The sequence below is a fragment of the Medicago sativa genome, chromosome 4 (assembly GCF_051527215.1).
Source record: "Medicago sativa cultivar Bolivia chromosome 4, Bolivia_mono, whole genome shotgun sequence".
Classification (NCBI taxonomy): Eukaryota; Viridiplantae; Streptophyta; class Magnoliopsida; order Fabales; family Fabaceae; genus Medicago; species Medicago sativa.
In genome coordinates this window covers 32350872-32374888 of record NC_140752.1, presented here as the reverse complement: position 1 = coordinate 32374888, position 24017 = coordinate 32350872, and the positions used below count along the sequence as shown (strand labels likewise).

Below are 24017 nucleotides of genomic sequence, written 5' to 3'. Positions count from 1 at the left end.
CATTTGCAAAAGTTTTTTACTCTTTAAAACAAAAACAAAAAATTTAATTAACTCTAAAATATTTATACATCAAATCACACAAATTACTTCTGTATGGTCATTTCATTTTCTTCATCTTCATTAGGTAAATTATCAAAAATTTATAATCTCTAAATTATATTAAGGGTAAAGATGGTCTCGCCCAACTATAGCACCGTTTATTCACCGTTAACAGGTAAAAGAAAATGACTGAAAACTACTTCCCTATTTTCACTCGCAAGGCTAACTCTCCCATTTATTATATAAAAAAGGATCGCTCCTCCACCGTCTGAGTTTACAATCAAATGACACTACCAAAAAAAGTTTACAATCAAATGAAATAAATAAAATATTCATTATTTATTTTATTTTTTTTAAGAAGACAAACTAACCCATCAAAATTGATACGGACAATATCAAATATAAGACTGAAAATCAAGTATAAGGAGTATGCTTGATGATCACAAACTTACACCACCGGACCAATCCTGGGTTAAAATAGAGTACTTGATAAATAATTTGAGGGATACTGGGTAACGTTTTAAGCTAAACTAAAGAACATAGACTTTGGCACGATTTGGTTGCAAAATAGACACAGTTTATTATTCAAAGAGACTCACCATGTGTAATGAAATTCACAAATGGAAAATAGATTTTGAGGGATGCCTTGGAAGGCAATGCTTATATTTTGAATATATAAGTTTTAAAAATATATTGGAAGAACCTCCAAAACTTTGGATGAAAAGATAGGTAGAATCATATAAAATATATCTCAATTCTTTCAAAAAACTCACCATTAGCAATGAAATTCACAATAGACACAATACAATAGAACACATCTCAGCCACCTAATAGAAACCATATTTATTCAATAAGGATGAGTATGGAAATTAGATTTTAAGGGGTCCTTTCAAAGGCAAAGTTTACATTTGAGATTTTTAAAAAAAATCGAAGTTTGATAAAAGAATCATAAACATTTCAATCACTTAATTCACTTATAACAGTATTTTATAGTTTTTATTAATTTAATAAAGTAAAATAAACACTTCCCACAGAAACACTTCACAGAACCTAAAAATCACCTAAGTACTAAAACTACCGATAACATTATACCCTGTTATGCTGTAAATTGAAAAGGAAGTGAGAGCATTTTCCCTAATTTACAGTAAAACTTTACTTGCTAAACAAGTTTAGGATAGCTAAACAAGTATCATCTATGCCATCATCAGATTTCTAAGGAATAAAAATTGTGGTACTATTTTTCAACAAAAGCTTAAAATACTTGATATGAAGGATTCTAGAACAACTTTAGTAAACATTTCTCATGGTGGTATTCAACCATAAAATAAAAGATAATCGAGTCTATCACCTACCATAATTAGACTTCAAAATTTTCAACAGCAACACATTTCTAGCCAGGAGGTTAAATTACAAATAAAACAAGAATGCATTAACAAAACATTTTTTTGATAATCAAGCATCTGCAATGGTAACCTCAACTTCGACACCGGGTTCAATTGTGATCGATGTAATCTGCTTGACAACATCAGGTGAACTGTAGAGGTCAATGACTCTCTTGTGCACACGAAGCTCAAATCTGTCCCATGTGTTTGTACCTTAACCATGAAACAGATTGTCAATACAAGGTATAACGAAATTCAATCAAATAAACAATGTGATTGACAGTCATGTCATGAAAAATAGTTGCGGGCATTTGGGAAATTTTATAATCTTTATTTTATATCGTAAAATACCCGAATTAGTTCATGGAGCTGATTATCATTCCATTGTTAAAAATAAAAGCAGATTATTGTTCAAAATGAAACAATATTAAGAACTGCATCTAGAAAGGGAGTGTTTCAAATGGCTAATTTAGAATAATATTATGTCATGGAAGTATTTGAAAGATCTTAATAATATGACAGATGCTATGCTATTAGCTTCATTAAACAAACTCTCTAATATAGTGCATTGAAATACCCAATACCCTCTTCCCAAATTCTACTTTAGAGTGCAAATAAATGTTATACGAACACAAATAGTACACAAATAGCTTATGTAATTTAAGCAATTCTGAAATAAAATTTGGCATAATAAACATTTTTCAAATAAACACTAGGGGTCTGTTTGGATTGGCTTATATTTGAGCTTAAGCATAACAGCTTATGCAAATAAATAAGCTTTTATTTATTATTCATAAGTTTGTCAAGGAAGTTTATGAAAAAAACAGCTTATCAAGATACAATATTTGTTAGCAAGAACTAATGAATTAACATAAAATCTTGTTTATTTGCATAAGCTATTTTTCTTAAGCTAAAAAATAAGAAAATCAAAACGGACACTTAATCATCCAAGACATCAAATGATATTGCACTTCCAATCAATGCAATTTCTATGTAACACAGACACTTCTAATCAGAGGGGTGTGCCTGAGTGTCTGAAACGACATATGTCAGTGTCCGGCTCAAACATTACACTAACACAGGGGACTATCTTCAATTGTCACTCACACAATTATCAGTGTCGACGAGTACGTATTTTTGTTTGTGCTTCATATGGAAATTTTACTACCCTAGTACATCTCTAGAACCACCCGAAAGCAACCACAGTATCTCACCTCACTAAGTCAAAAATACAACCCAACTTGAAACATGTAACTATCTAAGATGGACAGACACAAGGCAATAATTATAACATAAACACTAGTTGTACTCATCAGCAAACTTATAATTTTCAAAACAAAACAAAAAATCACCAATGATACATGTCAATTAATCATCAATTTTCATAAAGGAATGACTCAGAAGGTCAAATATCCTTGTAATTTTTTATATTTTGCATTTAGGTAATCAACACATTGGTAACCGTTGGATCTTAACCCAACAGTCACCGATGTACTGACCACTATGATCGTAACAGAATTCACTGTAATCACATGTTAGTGTGTTGTCAGACACACGTGTCGAGCACAGGACACACATTCAATCAGAAGTATCGGTTCTAACACATGAAATCGAGGTATCTCGACTACAAGCAATCTAAAATACTTATAGCATCTAACTTCAATATTATTATTTAAATTACGAAACAACATTTCTGATTAAATTAAAAAACCAAGCAATTAAAAAGCACATACAAAACCAAATGAAATAAAAATTACCTTCTCCACAAGGGGTTTTCCTAGTGGTAATGTGAAGCACTTTTGTAGGCATCCTCACTGGTCCCTTCACCCTAAGATGCTTATCCTTAGCACCACGAACCAAGTCACTACAAACTACCATAACAAAACAAAACAAAAAACAGCTCAAAAAACAAAACCATCAAATAAAAAAAGCTTATAAAAAAAGTTGAAAAATGAACATACCCTTTTCGAGATTCTGAACATGTTTTGAAGAGAGAGTGATCCTAATCTTATGGATCTGTTCCTGAGATTCTTCCAAACCAGGCTTAGTTGGTTTCATTGCAGCATATGCCATTTTTTTCTTCCCCTGAAAATTCAACACTGATTGAATCAGAATCAATGAAACAATCTAGAAGAATCTGGAATGATGAGAAAGTAGGAAAACCTTTGAGATTTTCTTCTTCTTCTCTGCTGCTTGGGGATGATGAAGTGCTTTCACGGCGATTTGGTTTTTGTGGGATTTTCTGGTTTATGTTCTCTTTGTTAGGGTTTTGAGTTGGGCTAAATTATGGGCCGGGTTATATAAAAGTTCACTTGTAATCTAATTTCTTTTCTATAACTTATTTTACTTTTTACACCAACTAGATCGTCGCATGGGTCGTATTGACAATAATATATAAGAATAAAGTATATAAGATAAAGGCTAAAATATGGTTTTGGTCCCTGCAAATATGCCTCGTTTTGATTTTAGTCCCTGTAAAAAAAATTTGTTGTTTTTGGTCCCTGCAAAATATTTTGGGACTATTTTCAAAAACAAAATATTTTGCAGGGACCTTTTTAGAAATCAAAAGATTTGGCAGGACTATTTTTCTCATAAATGGGTTCAGTCATCATGTGCAACGTGTGTAAATCATCACTAAAGTGAGGCCAGGGACCAAAACCAAAATGAGGCATATTTGCAGGGACCAAAAACAACAAAAAAAAAATTACAGAGACTAAAACCAATATGAGGCATATTTGCAGGGACCAAAATCATATTTTAGCCTAAGATAAAATAGTTGATGTTAAATGTATAATTCAATTAAAATCATATTTTAGCCTAAGATAAAATAGTTGATGTTAAATGTATAATTCGATTAAATTAAGTACATCATTTGAAATATAAATTATGAAATACGACCCGTCATGTCTATTAATAACCAAGAAAAAACTTAATAGACTTAGAATATTTAACACAATAGAATTAAACTCGTGTTGTTGACTTGAATCATTAAAGTGTTAATTTCAGTGGGTTAGTTTAACTTCTTCAATAAAAAACTTCAATTGAGTTTCATTTTGAGTACATAGCAAGAAGAGTAAATGGTTAAAAAATTAATTTAAAGCAATCAAAAACTAATTATAAAATGACACCTTTGTAAATAACACATTCATACTTTTAGAAAAAATGAATTCCTTTGGTATTATAATTTATCAAATGAATAAAAAAATATTCACATTTTAAGCGATCGATGAGAATTAAATCTCATCGTGTACAATAATCGAAATTAAATGTTTTATATCAAGACTAAAAATGGCAGTAACATTTGTACTTTTTATGTATATGAGAAGGAACATTTTAGAATAAACCATGTAGAAAAACGATAAAATAAGAGGAACTCAAATATGTTTGTACTTTTTATGTATATGAGAAGGAACATTTTATCTACAACAACCCTATCTATCCAAATAAACTTATGGAAATCTAACACAATAAATAGGACTTACCATAAACTTGGCATATATATACTAACTTGAAAAAAATATAAGACAATGCATAATATATGCAAAGTACAGGTTCGAATCCCGGATACCACAAAAAAAAAAAAACAGCCAAACTTCGTTAATAATGAACAGATATAACGCACAAATGGTACACTATATGCATATACAGAACAACCACATCACATCAAAAAATTGTACACTTAAAAACCAAATAAAAACAGAACAAAAACCATAGAAAAACTACCCCAAAACAACCACTGAGAATAGCTGCACATAATACCCTCTTTTTAATGAAATTTAGAAACAACTTATTAAATTGGATGCTTGAATCTCTTTTTAGCAATTGTTCCATTCATTGGTTTTACGTACTCCAAAAAGGCTTTTTTGATACCTCGCTACACTGTCAAAAGAAGAAAAGTAAATCACCATCAAATGTATTTTTGAGCCAGAGAAGAGAGAAATGAACAAACCTTCACACATTCCCATGTCTTCAGCAATCCGCCACTATCACGACTGCTAAGTCAAGAAAAGTGACATGCTGAAATCAAGCGAAGTAGAGAATTTTATCCCCGGTTCAGACACCATGTGAGCGGCAAAAGGGCAAACACCTAATTCATGTAAGAAAATAAGATATAAAGAATCAATTAAAAGAAAAACAGATCTACACACAACAATATAAATATTTTTGACGTAAACCATAAATGAAAAAACTAATTCCATGTAATGAAACTGTAGTCAAACAAAATTAATGAAACTCAAGATTATCAGACTAGGGTTAATCTGTTTAGGTCATGCCTTGAGAATGCTCTCAAGATTAGTATTTATAGATGTGAATGGGCCTGTATAATCCGCTAACTTAGGCGTTAAGTTACTTGGAATTGGATAAGCATTGAGGTTTCCAGCTGCTTCTAGAACGTAATATATGCGGTGCCTTGTGTAGAAACCGCATCTGGCTAGTTCGGTCTTTGGGAAGGGCGCTTATGGCTTCTTAGGTCCTTATACGGGGCGCTATGTCCTTTATCCGGGTTTTCACGGTCCAATGGGAGTATCTGACTATTCAGACTCACCTTGATGCCTTACCTATATAGACTCACCTTGATGCCTTACCTATATATTGGCTTATGAAAAAAATACGTTTAATTTCGGTTTCTCTCTTAAGAAAAACACAATGAGTAAAATTTTATTGCTCATGTATCTAGTCATCTTTCCAACCGTTGAATAAATTTACCAATTGTTTTTGAAAACACATTTGTCACACCTTTCCTTTTCTTTTCTTATTACAGCTTCTATTCTCTCCTTCAAGTTATGTTTCTTTCCCTAGAAAAACATAGGGTCTGTTTGATTTGAAAAGGGAAAAAACAAGGTATTGGTAAGGATAAAAGAATCTATTTCAAAGTTTGATTTAAAATGTGACTACGAATTTACGTAAAAAATGGTTAAATAAAGTTTTTAGTGTTAAAATACAGTGAATTTCATTTTTGGCCTTCATAAAAAAAGATAGGTTTTGGTCCCTAAAATAAACTTCAACACGTAGTTTTAGTATTTTTTATTTAATTATGCATAAAATTTTAAATTTTTTAACTTTTTTTTACAGATATGTTAAGAACCTTACAAGAAACTCTTGTATTAAACAAACTATAATTTTTTAAGATGAAATGATTAAATATGAATTTTTAAACGCTAAAATTTCAAGATAAAACTAATAAAAATTTGGACCTAAAAATCCATTTTTGAGTTAATGTTTTACAGAGAAACTTCTTGTAATGTTTTAAACTAGTATGTAAAAAACATCATTCAAAATTTTAAAAATTTAAGCATAGTTGACAAATTTTAATTTAACAGGAACAAAAACTAGGAGTTAAATTTTCTTATAAATACCAAAATATGTCATTTTTTTATGAGTAAAAACAAAATTAACGATATTTATAGAGATAAAGATCAGAAAATATATTTAAACCCTTAAAAAAATGGTGAGAACGGGACAAAATCCAAAAACTTTGCTTCTCACCAAACTATGGTCCAATAAACGTCCATGTATGATTTTATTTTTTATTTTTTAATGAAGAGAAATTTTAGCATTTCATTAATAAGAATGTGTTCAATACAACATGGTAATTCAACCAAGATCATAAAACTAGCTGATAAAGTGTCATCTTTGCTAAGCCATGAACAACCTCATTTGCTTGTCTATTGTCGAATTATAAATTAACAAAAATATCATAAATTAAGATATTCCTATCTCTATTTTATGTCTTCTCTCTCATCTTTTTCTTTCTGTTTCTTTTATTAATATTAATATTAATATTCATAAATTTTAATATATATTATCATAAATGGTATTATTATAAATTTTATATTATTAGTAGTATTTTCCAAGAAATATTATAAATAATTGTACGATAAGTCAAATGTTTTTCTTAAACTATTTTATTCCAGTATTTAGTCTTTATAAAAAAAAATAAAATAAAAAAGTCAACATAGTAGTGTATACTCATTTTATTTCATTTTTATATAAAGGCTCACACCTCTCACTAATTTCTTTAAGGAATTAGTCATTTTGATATTAGAGTGGTGTTTAGGAAAGAGAGAATGGAGAGAAAGAATAACCAAAAGGTTACTCCCAATGGGCTCCACCCATTTTCTTCATCTGGAATTTTTAGCTCTATGTTTGCTTATCAATCACCCATGGTACGTAATACTCTAACACTTAATTTTTATTCAACCCCTTTTTTAATTTTTGTTGTTCATTTCTCTTATAAAAAAAATTCATCTCCAAGAATAAAATTGAAAAAATAAATAAGAGTATAATGATTGAATTAATTGGAATGAATGGTGTAAAAGGATATATTGAACATGAAGTTCTTGTGTTGTTTTGACTAAAAACATATTATTATTGATTGATGCAACTTTGATTTTTTTGATTGTTTAATTTAGGTGTTAGGGAGAGAATCAGTTCGTGGCAAAGGCAAAGGCAAAACTGTCAATAACACATTGGACCCCATCAATGGATCTCAAGGTAATATACAATCTTAGATTATCGTTTTATGAAAGTCCATATATCATGTATGTATGTGTATGTTTTGGTAAATGTTTTAATAGTTTGTATTGGTCTCTATATTTCTATTGGAATCGAGGATGAATCAAGAAATCTATTGAATAGAGGAATGAAACATAATTACAATAATCTTTTTACAAAATAAAATTACTACAGTTAATTTTTGAAAAATAGCTCTGTATACTAGTATATATCAAGGATTTATGATTTTGAAATGATATTTTTTTTCCAATTATACCCTTCATTTATATATATAATATTTTTTACATATTACCCTTCATTTATGTTGTTCTAATTACAATTTTATCTTTTAAATAATACTTTTTAAACCTTTAATTAAAAAATGAGTTAAATCCAATTATAATAGTTATCTTGTCGTAAATGAGATCCGTGGGTGATCGCATTGAATGACCTTTAGTGTAAGAGTAAGCATACTCCTTTTTAACCGTAAAATTTATTTATAATCAAGTCTCTGCACAAGACGAACAGAGACCGGAAAAACAGTAAAACAACAAGCAAATGGCACAACATATAGACGGAAGAACAAAACAAAAACCAAATCATATAAACCCCAACAAAGAAACCAACACCAAAAACCAATACAAAAAACTAATTACCAACACCAAAAACAACACATAATCTCCACAAAATAGTTAACATCAAACTTGAACCAAATATTAACCTCCATCGTGAATGACAACCGAAAAATAAGATCCAAACACCTATCACCCACTACTCTCACTAAAACCCCTCTAAGAAACCAACAAAAAAACCCTTATTACATTACCTCACAATCTCTTCCATAGCTGAGCCCAGATGAACAACTGAAAAGCTCTTATTCCAACATTAATTCATCTTCCACCACAAAAACAACCTTCGGTTTGCCGAAGAATACCCCAAACAAGCCAAGAACTTGACATTAGAAACTGACCCCCAATCAGCCCACCAGACTCCATACACAAATCTCTATGACACCCCCTCAAAACTCTCATCCCATCGAAGAATACATGAAACCAACCCAAGAGCTTGAAACTAGACAATAATTCTCAATCTCGAATCAAAAGTTATAGGTCCACAAGAATCCACATAACAAAACCCTCAACTAGTCGGCAATTAAAGCAGTAGCGCAAACATCATGAGCTCGAAATATGCCCAGCTCGAAGATAACCCAAAATCAACCATAGACCAATCGAAAAAAACACCAAAATAGCAAGAGCTAGCGATAGTTGAGATGGACTCAAATTAGGGATCACTACGAACAGATAGCGGAATAAATACAAAACAACTCTAAAAACATAAACAACCCACAAGCTCGTTAAAAACACCAACCTTTCAACTCACAACCCACCATCACCAAAAAACTCCTTATGACACCGATGCCAACCTAATACCCTATCTTGAAGTAGGAATGCATAGAACTTGGTCAAATCCCTCACAAAGCAATAAACATAACCACCACCAAAATCCATCACCAGCCACCACGAGCATCACCATGAAAACCAACACTAACACCACCACAAAAACCACCACGAGCACCACCATAAAAGACCCATTATCAGAACCACCATGAAGCACCATAACCCAACACAACCGAGGATCTATTGAAACTGAAACAGATCACATGTGAACATAGATCTAGTATCAACAATTGTGACATATCCATCACCACCATGATGACCGATCCATCACCATAGACGATGCGAGCAAACACAACCTCGCCAAGAGAGAAAACAAATCTGTTATCAACAACAACATAACAGTATAAAAACTCATGACACCGGTGTTGAACGACTAGACAAACAAAGCCGCAACACTTATTGTGACCCCACTAGAGGTCGAACGACCCCCAAAAACTGTCGTGCATAACCATCGATAAATACGGAGGTAGCTAGTGTGTAGGGCTCAAGCCGCTCCTCGTACCACCATATAAGATGTCTTTATATTAAGAAGATGTATTGGATTTTTGGGTGGCAGCGACGAGTTTTCTGTAGAGAGAGGGCAGAGAAAAGAGACGCTAAGAGTAAGCGTACTTGAAGATCTATTAGCACTAACCTTCTTCTCAGGGAAAATATGGGGATGGTGTACCTCCACAAACTCCAACGATCGTCATTAAACAATGTGGGTGATAAGGTATTTCAGGTGAGAGTAAGCGTACCTGAGTCAATGCCCTTGAGTTAGTCTTATTGTGTAGGTTTAGGTTTTCAGTCCTTGAACCTTTGTTGGAACAAAATGTGTTTAACAATGAACCTTAAAGAGTTTTGATGATAACAAGGTATTAAAAATTGTAAATTGGACTAGCTAATATTTGTTCAAGTGTACAGGACCATAATTAAAAAGGTACATCATCATTGGTTCTGAATGAGCAAATATAGAGCAAAGGAAACAACATAATTGAAGCTTGGACGCTCCTGAAGGCAACGTGCTCCTGAAGTTAAGTCGCTTCTGAAGTAAGAATAGTGCTCCTGAAGACAAGAGGTCCAGAAGTCATATCATCAGAAGCTGCATCATCAGAAGCTGCAGAAGTCATATCATCAGAAGCTGCATCATCAGAAGTTGCCTCATCAGAAGCTATTTCACCAGAAGCTGAATATCAACTGGATTTGCAAAGATTCAAGAATTGAAGAATTATCACTGCAAAAGTTGTCTATTGGATTCGAAAATGCTACAAAGGATTAGTGGAATTTTGCAACGGTCATTTCAAAGGTGTTTGAAGGCATGTGCTTGCAATTTGGACGAAAGCGTTGACATTTGTACGAATTGTACAACCACGTTCTCCACTACTCTGTTTTGTGTCCACGCTACAAGACAAGAAAACAGCTCCAGAATACGGCTTCGCCTGCATAGATGTTCCTTTGGATAAGGAATGGATTTCAAATTAGTTCTTCATAGGACAACAACCAAATCAGGCAAAAGATCAAAGGTGAAAGATCAAGCTTCAACAACGACTCTTTGGGTGCTGGCAATTTCACAACGTCTCTTTCACACCTCTATATAAAGGAGTGAAGGTCTAGAGATTTTGGTAATGCTGAACAACAGACTCTCAATACTTTTACAAGTGCCAAATCTCTGCTGAAATTGTTCTGCCTTCACTTAGAATTTCTGTGTCTCAAAGTCATATCTTAGAAATTCTTAAGTCCATTGAGTCTGTATCTGATTTGTATTGTGAGCACCTCTGATTGTATATCAAGTGTTCAACCTTAAACAATTTTCTGTGTAATTTTGTTTAGTTAGGAAGTCTCTTGCAGTTGTGCTTGAGCAGGAAGTCTCTAGCTTGTGTGCTTGAGCAAAGGAAGTCTCTTGCTTGTGTGCTTGAGCAATTGTAATCAGATATTACTCTTAGTGAAATCTCCTTGGAAGTGCAAGGGGGACTGGACTACTTCCGGTTTGTGGAAGGAACCAGTATAATTGCTTTGTGTCGTTCTTCTTCTCTATCTCTGTTTTATTCCGCTGCATTTAGATTCTGATTATCACTTCAGAAGCTGTCTCACTTAGCTTCTGATCAGTGTGTTCAGTTTTTAGGAGAAACGAAGAATTTTTCAAAACACAATTCAACCCCCCCTTCTTGTGTTTTTTCTCACCTTCAACCTTTACCTAGACAATTGTCCTCATGAGACCACTGCAAGCATATTATGAGGAGATGACAATGGATCCGAACAAGATGGACCATATTTCCTTCAGGGGTCATTTTTCCAGTGCGGTTCTGAGTGAGGTGCATGTCATAGTTCTTATGACACTTGTAAAAGGGATATCCAAAACCTATCAAGGGGTTGACCTTGGTCCATACCAGAGTAAAGTGTAACAATTCCACTACAATATGAACAATATAAGTTCAAAGTTGATTTGATTGTAGTATATTTCAAAAACATTATAGTTAAATATGATAAAATAAGCAAAAAAAAAAAAAAAAAGAGACAAACACACTTGTGACCACCTTGACACTAGTGAGCAAGTCTTACTTAGACACTAATACAAATGAAAAATGTTTAGGCACACTCATGAATGTAGAAAAATAAATGAGAAAGAATTTAGTCACATCATTCAATTACTTTCTCAGCCATGGGGTGGCCTCACCTCCAAAATAGTATTTTAGTGAAGTATCCGTTGTACTATATTTGTTTACTAAATATTTTGTTCTCATTTAAAACAAGAAATTACTTATTTTTTATGAGTACAAGTAAAACATGCGCTCATTTGAAGAAATATTTAATAGATTTAGATATATAATACCTTTTTTATTTCAATTTGTTTTCTATATATACAGATGGCATTTCAAAGATTCATGAAAATGAATCTCATACCAAAAAAGTTAAGATTACTGGTTCCATCTTCCAAGATCAGATAATTGGACCATGTAACCTCAGTTCATCCATATATTATGGTGGCCAAGACATATTGTATCCTGCTCAGAGTACACAGAATGCACGATTAACCTCATTGGTGAGTGGACAGTAATATATACAATTTTTTTATTTTTCTAAATTTTTTTACTGAAAATCTTAGACTTTTTTATTTTTATTTTTTTATCTTATAGCAAAAGTATGATTGGGAAAACGATGATTCAGGAGCTGCTTCAAGAGGAGATTGGTGGAAAGGTATGTTATGACGATGCTTGATAAATATATTTGTTCTCTAAAATTTTGCATATGGCTAGAACTAGAGTGGCCTAACATTCTCATTATTTTGTTGTTAATATTCCATCACCAACAGGGGGTCTTTATTATTAAAATCACAATTGCCAACAATTGTCATATGCTTCACAAGGTATTTAGGTTATTTTTAAACTCATAGTAAAATAGTAATTTAAATTGTGTTTGATTCTGTGGTCGTAGAATTTATTTTGAATTAGTTGAGTTAGGTTATATAAATATAATTTTTATGAATTCTGTTAAGTTTTTTAGATCAAATTTATTTTAAGTCTGTAATTAAAAAAAGTTTAACATTTGCATAAAAAATACAACAATTTAGAATTAATTCAAGGTCAACGTAAGAGGAGATTCACTATAAGTGAGAAGGTATATATGTGCATGGTGCAAGTTTCCAGTACACTGCTGTCTAATGTTTAAGCTTGTTATGATTCTCAAACACATATGGTAGTAGTTCAGGCTTATGAGGGGAGAAGGACTTGTAATTACTACCATTGGAGATATATAAGAAGTATATCTATTTAATTGGTCATTGTATAGGTAGGGTTTGACAAGTCTATGTGTGTTAAGAGTTAGAAATGGTACCAAAGTGACTTGTTTGTGTCTCTATGCTTGATATGTGATGTGTGCAAATTTCCTATCTGAACTGTGTCTTCTTTTGTGCTATGAACATTATACTATTTCATTGTCATAATCTAAGCATGCATTGCTTTCCTATGTTTATATTTTTTCCATTTTTGTCCTATATTATTGTTATAAATTATGTAACATGATTACTCATCCACTCATTAATTGTGTTTGGCGCAGACATTTCACATGATTTAGGTGATGCTTGAGGAAGTTTGCATCTTGCTTGTCTGGAGTTTATGTTTGGTTGATTGGCAATGTGTACTTTCTTTCAGGGAAACAAGGATTTATCTTTTATGTTTTGGTACCTACTTTGTGGAGTCATTTTCAAATGTTGTGGGACTATTCCTTTGTTTGAGGAAATTGATCCTAAAACCTTTATTTAATCTGTTTCATTCTTATTACTATGTTTTGTATGTTAAGAAAGGTGATATCCTAAGCTTACCCGCTTAAGATACGATAGTCATTCGTCTTTCTTTACTTTCTTTTAGAAAATGATTTTTAAGTCCATGTCTTTTAGTAGGGTATTCTAAATTAATTCCAAAATACTTTCAAAAAGAGACTAAGATAGGACTTGAGGTTTACGGTGTCATACCTACAAAATATACATAGACACCCAACTTAGATATTACATACATAATTTTGAAACATGCTACACAACCATGATTCTGAATTCAAAATTTGGATTTTAAAGCTTACCAAGACCGCATCACTGATTTTAAAATATTTTATTCCATATTTTTTTTCATCCTTTATCTTGAAAATAAATAAAAAATTTAGAATATAATTATTTTGAAGAAAAAGAACATAATTGAATTGATATTGATACATATGCTTAAGCGTTAAATATGTTTTTGGTCCCTAGAAATATACCAACTTTTCGTTTTAGTCCCTCTAAAATTTTCAATCATTACTTTTGGTTCCTCCTTCAAAGTAAACTCATATGTAGAATTCATATTTTTGAATAAAATTTTGCAGAAAAATGTATAATATTATAAGGATCTCTCTCAAAAAAATTTAGAATTTTTTACTAAAACATAAATTAAATATGAATTTTTATATTTTTTGCGGTAAAAAATTCATATTTAATTTATGTTATGTTAAAAAAATCTATTTTTTTTTGGAGTGATTTTTACAATATTCTATACATTTATGCACAATTTCATCAAAAATATTAGAGCATCTGATTGTTAAGCCTAGTATTAGTTTGTTTTATATCTAAGCTTAGTATAAGCCAGCTATACACAGCTGGCATCTCTCATTCATTGTAACTGGCAAGTGTGAGTAGAGTCTTACACTTGACCTGCTATAGAAGGTTCCCTCAATCCATCTATAAAAGATGGAATGTAACAGAAATATTCATTCAATGAAAATTCCGATTCAAGTTCAAAAGTTAGTTGGATCTATTAGATATTTCTCTCTCTACTTTACCAGAATCTATGTGGTATCAAACTGATCTGAGATCCATGGTGACTTCTCCGGTACCTACTCTGCCACCATCGCCACCGCCGGAAACCGGTGAGCAAAGCATTCCGATCGGTGCGCAAGCAACTTCGATCATCACCAATGTTATTCCTCTGTAATCCTTCGTTGAAGATGAAGCTTTGGTTCGCTCCAACTTCGTCTTCTCACAGAAGATTTCCAAGAAACTCAACGAGAAGAATTTTCTCATCTGGCGCCAGCAGGTAGAACCTTAAGTGAATGCGCATAATCAGGATGATTTTCTTGCTTCGCCGGTGATTTCACCGCGTTTTCTCACTCCTCATGACCGCGCCACCGGAACACTCAATCCAGAGTTCCGTCAATGGTGGCTCAAAGACCAGATGTTGTTATTCTGGCTCCAGTCTACGCTTTCTAGTGAAATTTTGGCGTGTTGTTGGTAGTTCTCATGCGTATGACCTTTGGAACAGACTTATCACCTATTTCCACAAGCATATGCGTGCTAAGGCGCGTCAACTTCGTGTTGAATTGCATTCTACCTTAATTGATAACCGTACTGTTAAGGAATAGTTGCTTCGTATTCGCAACCTTACAGATAATCTTGCTTCAATTGGTGATCCCATTCCTATTAACCAGCATCTGGATGTCATTTTGGAAGGTTTACGACAGGAATTTGGTCCAGTCATCTCTATTGTTGAAAGTAAATTTGAAACCATTGACATAGATGAGGTTGAGTCATTGCTTATTGCTCATGAAACTCACCTTGACAAGTTTAAGAAGAAAACTCATGATGATGCTGCTTCTCTTAACCTAACACATGCTTCTGCCTCCAATACTCAATCTCAGCCTCAACCTGATGCTTCTATGCTTTCACCCTCTGTTCAAAACACCTCTGGCCCTGATTTCTCCAATTTTTCTTCTCAGTTTGCATCCTCACGTGGTAGAGAAGGCCGTGGTGGTAGAGGACGTGGTAGAAGAGGTCGTTTTGCAAATGTTCAATGCCAAGTTCAGCTTTAAATTTAGACATCTTGCTATCTCATGCTGGCACAAGTTTAATCAGCAGTTTTAGGCACCTATTCCTCCCAATTTTCAAGGCTCAATGCCTGCTGCTAGTGATCCCTATCATGCTTACAACTCTGGCATGTCACCCTATGGACCTAATCACTCTGGATATGGTGTCTCACCTCCTAGTTATGGTGCTAATATGGCCTACAATCCTTTTCAGCAATGGCAGAGACCACCAGCTCAACAACAACAGAGACCACCTACTTTTCAGTATGGATTACCAAGTTCTATGATCACCGATGCTCCATCAACTAGTGGATCATCTAATGCCTCTACTACATGGTTTCCTGATTCTGGAGCTTCCTTCCATGTGACTGGTGATGCAAAACCCTTATCTTTTGATGGACCTGAGCAAATTTTCATTGGGAATGGCCAAGGTTTGGATATACATTCATCTGGTTCTATTTGGTTTTTCTCACCTATTAAACCACAAACCACACTGACACTTAATCATCTTTTACATGTTCCTACAATAACCAAAAATCTAATTAGTGTCAGTCAATTTTCTAGAGATAATTCTGTCTTCTTTGAGTTTCATGCTGATCATTGTGTTGTCAAATCTCATGCCACTAAAGAGGTTGTCTTGCATGGCAAAGTTGATTCTGGTGGTCTCTATACTTTTCCCAGTGTTTCCCTCCAATCTGCTAAGTCTTCATTGTCTTTACCTTTTTCCAATAATGCATCTGTTTGCACTATAAATACTAGTTCTAGCACTTGTATCCTCTTTTACTTCACAATACTTGTGGCACTTAAGGTTAGGACATCCTAACACTCACACACTTAAGCGTGGTTTACAACATTGTAATATACCCATTATTAATAAAGAAAAAGATGTTTCCAATTTTTGTACTGCTTGTTGCATGGGTAAGGCTCATAGGTTACACTCACCATCTTCTAAAACTACATATAATCATCCTCTGCAACTTGTTTTTAGTGACCTATGAGGTCCTTCTCCCACGGTTTCCTCTCTAGGATACAAATATTATATCACTTTTGTTGATGCTTTTTCTGGATATACTTTTTTTTACCTCTTAAAAACAAAAAATGACGCGTTCCTTATTTTTAAACAATTCAAAGCTATGGTTGAACTCCAATTAGGTTTTCCTCTTAAGGCTTTACAAACTGATTTGGGAGGAGATTTTAGACCCTTTACACAGTACCTCACCAGTTTAGGAATCACTCATAGACTCATTTGTCCTCACACTCATCATCAAAATGGTGTTGTGGAAAGAAAACACAGGCACATAGTTTATCTTAGTCTCACTCTTCTCACTCAGGCTTCTTTACCTTTGACCTATTGGGACCATGCTTTTCTTACTTTTGCTTATCTTATTAACAGACTTCCTACCTCATCCCTTCAATTTAAAATCCCTCATCAGATCTTATTTCATCAACAACCTGATTACAACTTCCTAAAAGTCTTTGGTTGTGCTTGTTTCCCATTACTAAGACCTTATAATGCTCATAAGCTTGACTTTAGATCTCATGAGTGTATTTTTCTGGGCTACTATTCCTCTCACAAAGGTTACAAGTGCTTGTCTCCTAGTGGCCGTATTTTTATATTTAAGGATGTTCTTTTCAATGAGTCAAGGTTCCCTTATGTTATTTTGTTCACTACTGCTCCCTATGACCCTCTAACTCTTATCAATGATGTTTCCTTATCCTTACTACCCTTAGGCACTAGTACTATCAGTACACCTACATCAACTTTACCTACCTCACCCACTCCTACTATACTGTCTCCTGCATCTGCAATTTCTTCTTCTGCAGAGTTATCTCAGTCACATACTATCTCTCAATCTACCTCTGAGTCATTCTTTAGTTCCTCTTCCACCATTGTCCCTCCTGTCACACCCTATGCAAACTAGATCCAAATAAGGCATTGTTCTTCCTTGTCTCAATCCCACTCTTTTACTTATGCACACTGAACCTAAGACTGTAAAACAGGCTCTGTCAGAACCCCAATGGAATGCTGCTATGAAGGAAGAATTTAATGCCCTTTAGAATAATCAAACTTGGTCACTTGTGCCCCTTCCACCCAACAGAAAAGCTATTGGTTGTAAATGGGTGTTTAGGGTGAAAGAAAATTCTGATGGTATTATCAATAAGTACAAGGCACACTTAATTGCAAAAGGTTTTCATCAACTTCAAGGTTTTGACTTTAATAAAACTTTCTCTCCTATTGTGAAGCCTGTAACTATCAGAATTATTCTTACTCTTGGTATCTATTACAAGTGGCCACTTCAACAAATGGATGTTAATAATTCCTTCTTAAATGGCATCCTTGAGGAATAAGTATACATGCAACAACCTCAAGGCTTTGAAAGCAGTGACACACAATTAATTTGCAAGCTTCATAAGGCTCTCTATGGCCTCAAGCAAGCTCCTAGACAGTGGTTTGACCGGTTAACAACTGCTCTAATTCAGTTTGGGTTTAAGGCTAGTAAGTTTGATCCCTCATTATTCGCCTATGCTAAACAGAAACAAGTGGTTTATCTTCTTGTGTATGTTGATGATATTATCATCATAGGTAGCTCTTCTGATCTTGTTAATGCTTTGGTTCATAAACTTGATTCAGTTTTTAGCCTAAAAATCTTGGCTCCCTAAACTACTTTCTTGGAATTGAGGTCAAACATCTTGATGATAATTCGTTACTTCTCACTCAAAGTAAATACATTAAGGATCTGCTTTCAAAAACTAACATGCTTGAATGTAATCCCATAAATACACCTATGATGTCCAGCTGCAAACTATCTAGACAGGGTTCAAATGCCTTTCATGACAACTCATTGTACAAATCAGTTGTTGGTTCACTGCAGTATGCAACCATTACCAGACCAGAGATTGCATACTCAGTCAACAAAATTTGTCAATTCATGTCTCAGCCCCTTCAATCTCACTAGGTTGTTGCTAAAAGGATCCTCAGATATCTCAAAGGGACTATCAATTTTGGACTGAAGCTGTCCCCTGCCCCTATTCATCAGCCTCTCCCTCTTCATGTCTTTTGTGATGCTGACTGGGCAAGAGACCCTGGTGACAGAAGATCAACTTCTGGTGCTGCCATATTTTTTGGCCCAAATCTCATCTCCTGGTGGTCAAGCAACTGCTGATGTTCTTTGGGTCCAGACTTTACTTCAAGATCTCACAGTTCAATTTTCTTTTCCTACTATATTTTGTGACAACCCATCAGCGGTTTTGCTTGCACACAATCCCATTCTCAACATCAGAACCAAACATATGGAGATAGATATTTTCTTTGTAAGGGAGAAGGTTTTAGCTAAGCAACTCTCTGTGGTTCACATTCCTGGAACTGATCAATGGGCAAATGTTCTTACCAAGCCTCTCTCTGCTGCTAAGTTTCTTTTCATGCGTTCCAAACTCAATGTTGGGGAAACCCCACATTGAGCTTCAGGGGGGGGTGTATTAGAGTATATGATTGTTAAGCGTAGTATTAGTTTGTTTTATATCATCTCTCGTTCATTGTAACTGGCAAGTGTAAGTAGAGTCTTACACTTGACCTGCTATAGTAGGTTCCCTCAATCCATATATAAAAGATGGAATGTAACAGAAATATTCATTCAATGAAAATTCGGATTCAAGATCTAAAGTTAGTTAGATCTATTAGATATTTCTCTCTCTACTCTACCAGAGTTTATAAAAAAATACAAAAATTTACCAAAAAATAGGGACCAAAAGTAGTGATTGAAAATTTTATAGGGACGAAAAGTTGAAGGAAAAATTTAGAGGAACTAAAACGAAAAGTTGACATATTTATAGGGACGAAAAACATAGTTAACCCTATTTTTTACCATCTTTATTTAATTTTAGTTAGATTTCATACTATAAATGTTCAACATTTGATTTTAGATTATGATATTCAATTCTATAATGGATAATGAAGGAACTATACAATAGTTAGACTATTATGGACAATCAGTTGCTTTTTCCGAGCTAAATAATAAAATCAACATATGAATCAACAATTATTCTAATATTTTATTTTATTTTTTACAAAGTTCTAATATTTTGTTTATTGGTAATTATGTTAGGCTAATGCATCATATTCTAAAAGTATTATTATATATATGAAATATATGTACTACCATACACTTTCGAGTACTTCACACTTTGAAATTATTTACATTAAGGAAGAAACTCTCTTTAGTGGTTTATCTTCTACTGTATATTTTGGCTATGATCTAGCTTTCACTGTCCAGCCCAAATTCTTGTTATAGCAGTAGAAATCTAACATAAAAAAAACTAACTGAACATCCACCAATTAGGCACTAAACAAGCTATCTTCACATCTAACATAAAAAGCCTATGGCAGTAACAAAAAAATCAATACTCCCTAAACCAAAATCACACTGTACAAGAACAAACCAATCACCAGGCCATATAGCAGCGACTTACCTTAACAGTAGCAAGTGATTATATGAAAATGAAACAGCTCCATAGAAAAGAGGAGATAGGGGAAAACTCGGTCAATAGAGGGGAATAGGAGGAAAACAAGTTTGCACTAGGTACCCAAAGCTCCAAGGATCAATTTGGGAATATTGCATGTTGGTTTGCTTGAGATTTGGGTGAGAAAATGGAGATTGAGGGTGGAAGGGGGTAAGAGCCGTGAGGGAAATTTAGAGAGAAGGGAGAACAAATTTTCCATTTTGAACCCTAGAGAGAGAAACCCCATAAATTTTTGAAGATTTTGGCCCAAAAAATCACTTATATACCCCCTTTGAATGAAAGTACTAAAATGCCCTTCTTCTTAAACGTGTTTATACCGACACTGATACTTAACTCGTATTTAGCTGACATCACGTAATAAACATTTTCCATCATACTTACTTTCCATAACATTAATCCTCTGGCACGTTCAATTGTTAATATTCCATTAGCTGACGAGTGGGATATTACATCTTTAATCTAGCTTGAGCACATAACATCAAGGAATTCAAATACTCATTTCCCCCAATTCGTTTATGACACTTAATGCAAAGTTGAATTTTTCACCCATGCATTTTTTACACTTAATGCGTTGTTGATTGGCTTTCCATAACATCAAGGAATTCAAATACTCATTCCTCCCAACACGTTTGTGACACTTAATGCAAAGTTACTTAATGCGATGTTGATTGGCTTTCCATAACATCAAGGAATTCAAATACTCATTTTTCCCCCAGGCGTTTATGACACTTAATGCACTCTTGATTGGATTTTCACCTTTCCTCATTACATTCAAGTTTGTTATACTTTACCATGCGCATGTTGCTTTACCAATGCTAAATGATTATTATGAGATAGGTATTTGAATGTGTATATATATGCTTGATTCAGTTTGCTTGGATCTCATCCTTTCAAGTCCCATCGCATTCACAAAAGCATGGCCAACAATGACATACAAGCTTTGCTGTCTTATCATGCTTTGACAGGTTTAGGGTTTGCCTTTTTTTTTTTATACTTGTTGTAATATAAATCATGTTATCATAATACTGACATTTTTATTGGTGTTTTGTTGCCAGCCTCTTTGAGCCCAAATTCCACAATCGAACTTGAGAGGGTTGTCAATGATCTCCGTACTAAGTACAGGACGTATGTCGTTGAGCTTGAGAGGCTTGTTAGATCAACCTTTCCATTCACATTCATCTATTAACATGTTGTTTTGTATTTTTTGATTATTAGGGAATGGTTGTTTTTCCAAGAATGTTTGGTCATGACTTCAGAGACCAAATTGGACATTACGCAAGTCTGGTGGATTCTAACTACAATGAGTTTGAGGTGTTGGTCGAGAGAAACAATGGCAACATTTACTTGACTAAGGGTTGGCATGCCCTAAAATACTTCTACGGTGTTTGTCTCGGATCCTGGGTGACTATGGTGTTTGATGGTATGGGAATGTTTGCTATCCATTTGAATGATAGGTTTCAAAGGAAGATATCAACTCCTACGTTTACCCTACGAATGATTTTTTAGCTTCAAAAACAAGTTGTTCCTTTCCATATCTTTGATGTCTTGCCATCCCCTTTTGTCCATGATCATATTATCTTTACTAATCTTACCATTCTTATAACCAAAAACAACAACGAACAAAAGAAAAAGGAGAAGACGATAAAAAAAACATGTCGTTGCACCACCACCACCTAATTATTGGTCATGTCCTCTTTCTATCCTTTAACTTCACTTTCTTTCCTCCATTCTCTTAACTTTTTCCAAAACATTTTATTAAAGATGATTGGGTTTCTGGGTTGAAGATGATAGGGTGTCTTCAAAAAATCAAAAACTCAATTTGGTTGAAACTCTAAATCCCATAAATGTATCTTTACCCTTTAGTTGTATGATTTAAAAATTAAATAATTAAATTGAAGTTTTTAATAATATAAATTAATGACAAATACCTCTTTTGATCCTTTAAGTTTGACTTTTGTACTGAGTTAGTCCTTGAAGTTTTTTAAGTTTCAAAACGATCCTTTAAGTCATAAAAACGTTTACAACATTACTCTTTTTCATCCAACATTGTCAAACGGTGATTATAGCCGTTAAATTATGATGTGGCACGTCCACATCAGCAACAAGTTATTTATTAATTAGTTTTTATTGATGTAGGAAGAGTGGCAGCGCGTATTGAAGACAAAGTGACATGTGAGAAAGGTCCAAAGGGAATAATGCAGATTTGACATCCGGTGTTCGATTGACTATTAATATATCTTTATCGGGAAGGGAATCAGTCAACGAGTAGAACACCTTGCTTTGAATGGCGTAGTGGTTGGCTTGAGATCTTGGAGTTTGCTCCTCTCAAGGTCTCAGGTTCGATTCCCCCTAGTATCAACTTCGATGGGTGTCCATATAGAGCAAACTTAAATGGGGAAAACACAAGTGGGCAGTGGGATTGGTCCCCTCAGATTAGTCATTTCTTAGATCAGATACCAAGTTTTAAAATAAATATATACCTATTCGAAAAGGGAATCAGCCCATGAGTAGAACACCTTGTTTTGCCATGATGTATGGGTATGCTAAATATTCTAGATAAATTTAGTATGAATGTTACAATTTTTGTATCAGGGCAGGTCTATTCAGACCATGCCTTGGGTCATTAAAATACAATCCAAATAGATGGACCTTTTGGATCCAGGATATTATTCTAAATGTTATATCTGGTTAAGACTGGTCAACTTTACTTGTATATGACAGTTAGGAGAAGATGTCTGGGAGACGAAGAGGACCAGAAAGGCCTCAAGTTAATTACACGGATGATGAAGGTAGGGATCCTAATGCTAACCTATGGGCTAAAATTGATGCAGCAACCGGTAATGCAGTAGTAGTATCAAGAGCAACAAGCCCAAAACGCTCAACAACATTAGCAGGTGATGTAGCAATAGATTCACCAGCAAGCTCAGTCTCAGTAGCAATGGGTTAATGCGATGCAACAAGGTCGAGGTTTCCATCAGCAGTCTCCCCCACCACCAATTATTGGTAACCCATCTTTTTAGAAGTATAATTGGAATCATCCTCCCGAGTTCAATGGAGAGGGTGACCCGCAAGAAGCTAAGAGACGGTTGAAGCAAATGGAGAAAATCTTTCGATTAGCTGAATGTTAAGATGAGGATAAAGTGATTTATGCAACTAATCAATTCAGAGGTGCAACATAAGATTGGTGGGAAACTGCTCAACGTAGAATGTTAGCTAATGATGTGGAGATTAACTGGGCCAATTTCAAATAAGTAATGTTGGAAAAGTATCTCTCACAATCTTTCAAGGTTAGGAAGGAGCAAGAATTCCTAGAGTCAAGGCATGGAAATATGTCGGTTACCAAATTCACCAAGAAGTTTGAAGAGTTGTCACATTACTACTCTCACAACGAGTAAGGGGGTAATGAAACTTGGAAGATTAATCAGTATATACATGCCTTAAAGGGAGAAATCGATATCGTCGTGAGTCAACAAAGGTTCACTAACTTTCATGATATTGTGCACAATAGTTTGGAAGCAGAAAGAGGATATGCAAAGACGGCCAAAGAGAAAGCTATTTATAGAAAAACTACGTGTTGAAAAGTATTTAACAGGAACTAAAACTATGTGTTGAAATTTTTTATTAAGACCAAGAGATGTCATTTTTCTATGATAGTAAAAACAAAATTGACTATATTTATAGAAACATAGATCAAAAAACATATTTAAACACTTAAAAAATTGGTGAGAACGGGACAAAGTCCTAAAATTTATTTCCTCACCAAACTATGGTCTAATAACCGACCAAGTACAATTTTTTTTTTGAAATTTTAGCATTTCATTAA

General features: G+C 33.9%; 2 protein-coding genes across 3 annotated transcripts; one reads left to right on the top strand and one right to left on the bottom strand.

The window, feature by feature from the left end:
- Positions 1-1276: 1276 nt before the first annotated feature.
- On the bottom strand, positions 1277-3641 carry LOC146928818 (small ribosomal subunit protein uS10y-like). Of its 2 annotated transcripts, none has more exons than XM_085701007.1 (4): positions 3585-3641; positions 3383-3506; positions 3179-3292; positions 1277-1634 (listed from the first exon to the last, which is right to left on the bottom strand). In XM_085701007.1, exons 2-4 carry the CDS (start codon positions 3492-3494, stop codon positions 1492-1494), a joined length of 369 nt encoding a protein of 122 aa, XP_085557133.1. In that variant the 5' UTR covers positions 3495-3506; positions 3585-3641; the 3' UTR covers positions 1277-1491. The 2 variants fall into 2 exon arrangements, with proteins under 2 accessions (XP_085557133.1, XP_085557134.1); XM_085701008.1 differs by having other exon boundaries at positions 3383-3508; positions 3588-3641.
- Positions 3642-7461: 3820 nt separating this feature from the next.
- Positions 7462-13523, top strand: LOC146928817 (uncharacterized). Its single transcript, XM_085708192.1, has 6 exons — positions 7462-7588; positions 7835-7916; positions 12217-12392; positions 12487-12547; positions 12663-12716; positions 13406-13523. The coding sequence occupies exons 1-5, from the start codon at positions 7490-7492 to the stop codon at positions 12677-12679; spliced, it is 435 nt and encodes a 144-aa protein (XP_085564318.1). The 5' UTR covers positions 7462-7489; the 3' UTR covers positions 12680-12716; positions 13406-13523.
- Positions 13524-24017: the final 10494 nt, after the last annotated feature.

Coding starts and splice junctions, on each gene's coding strand:
- LOC146928818 (XM_085701007.1), bottom strand. CDS start 3,494: ATGGCATATGCTGCAATGAAACCAACTAAGCCTGGTTTGGAAGAATCT. Junction 3,293..3,382: donor TGTTCAGAATCTCGAAAAGG/GTATGTTCATTT, acceptor TTGTTATGGTAG/TTTGTAGTGACTTGGTTCGT. Junction 1,635..3,178: donor GAAAACCCCTTGTGGAGAAG/GTAATTTTTATT, acceptor TTCATGGTTAAG/GTACAAACACATGGGACAGA.
- LOC146928817 (XM_085708192.1), top strand. CDS start 7,490: ATGGAGAGAAAGAATAACCAAAAGGTTACTCCCAATGGGCTCCACCCA. Junction 7,917..12,216: donor CCCCATCAATGGATCTCAAG/GTAATATACAAT, acceptor CTATATATACAG/ATGGCATTTCAAAGATTCAT. Junction 12,393..12,486: donor ATGCACGATTAACCTCATTG/GTGAGTGGACAG, acceptor TTTATCTTATAG/CAAAAGTATGATTGGGAAAA.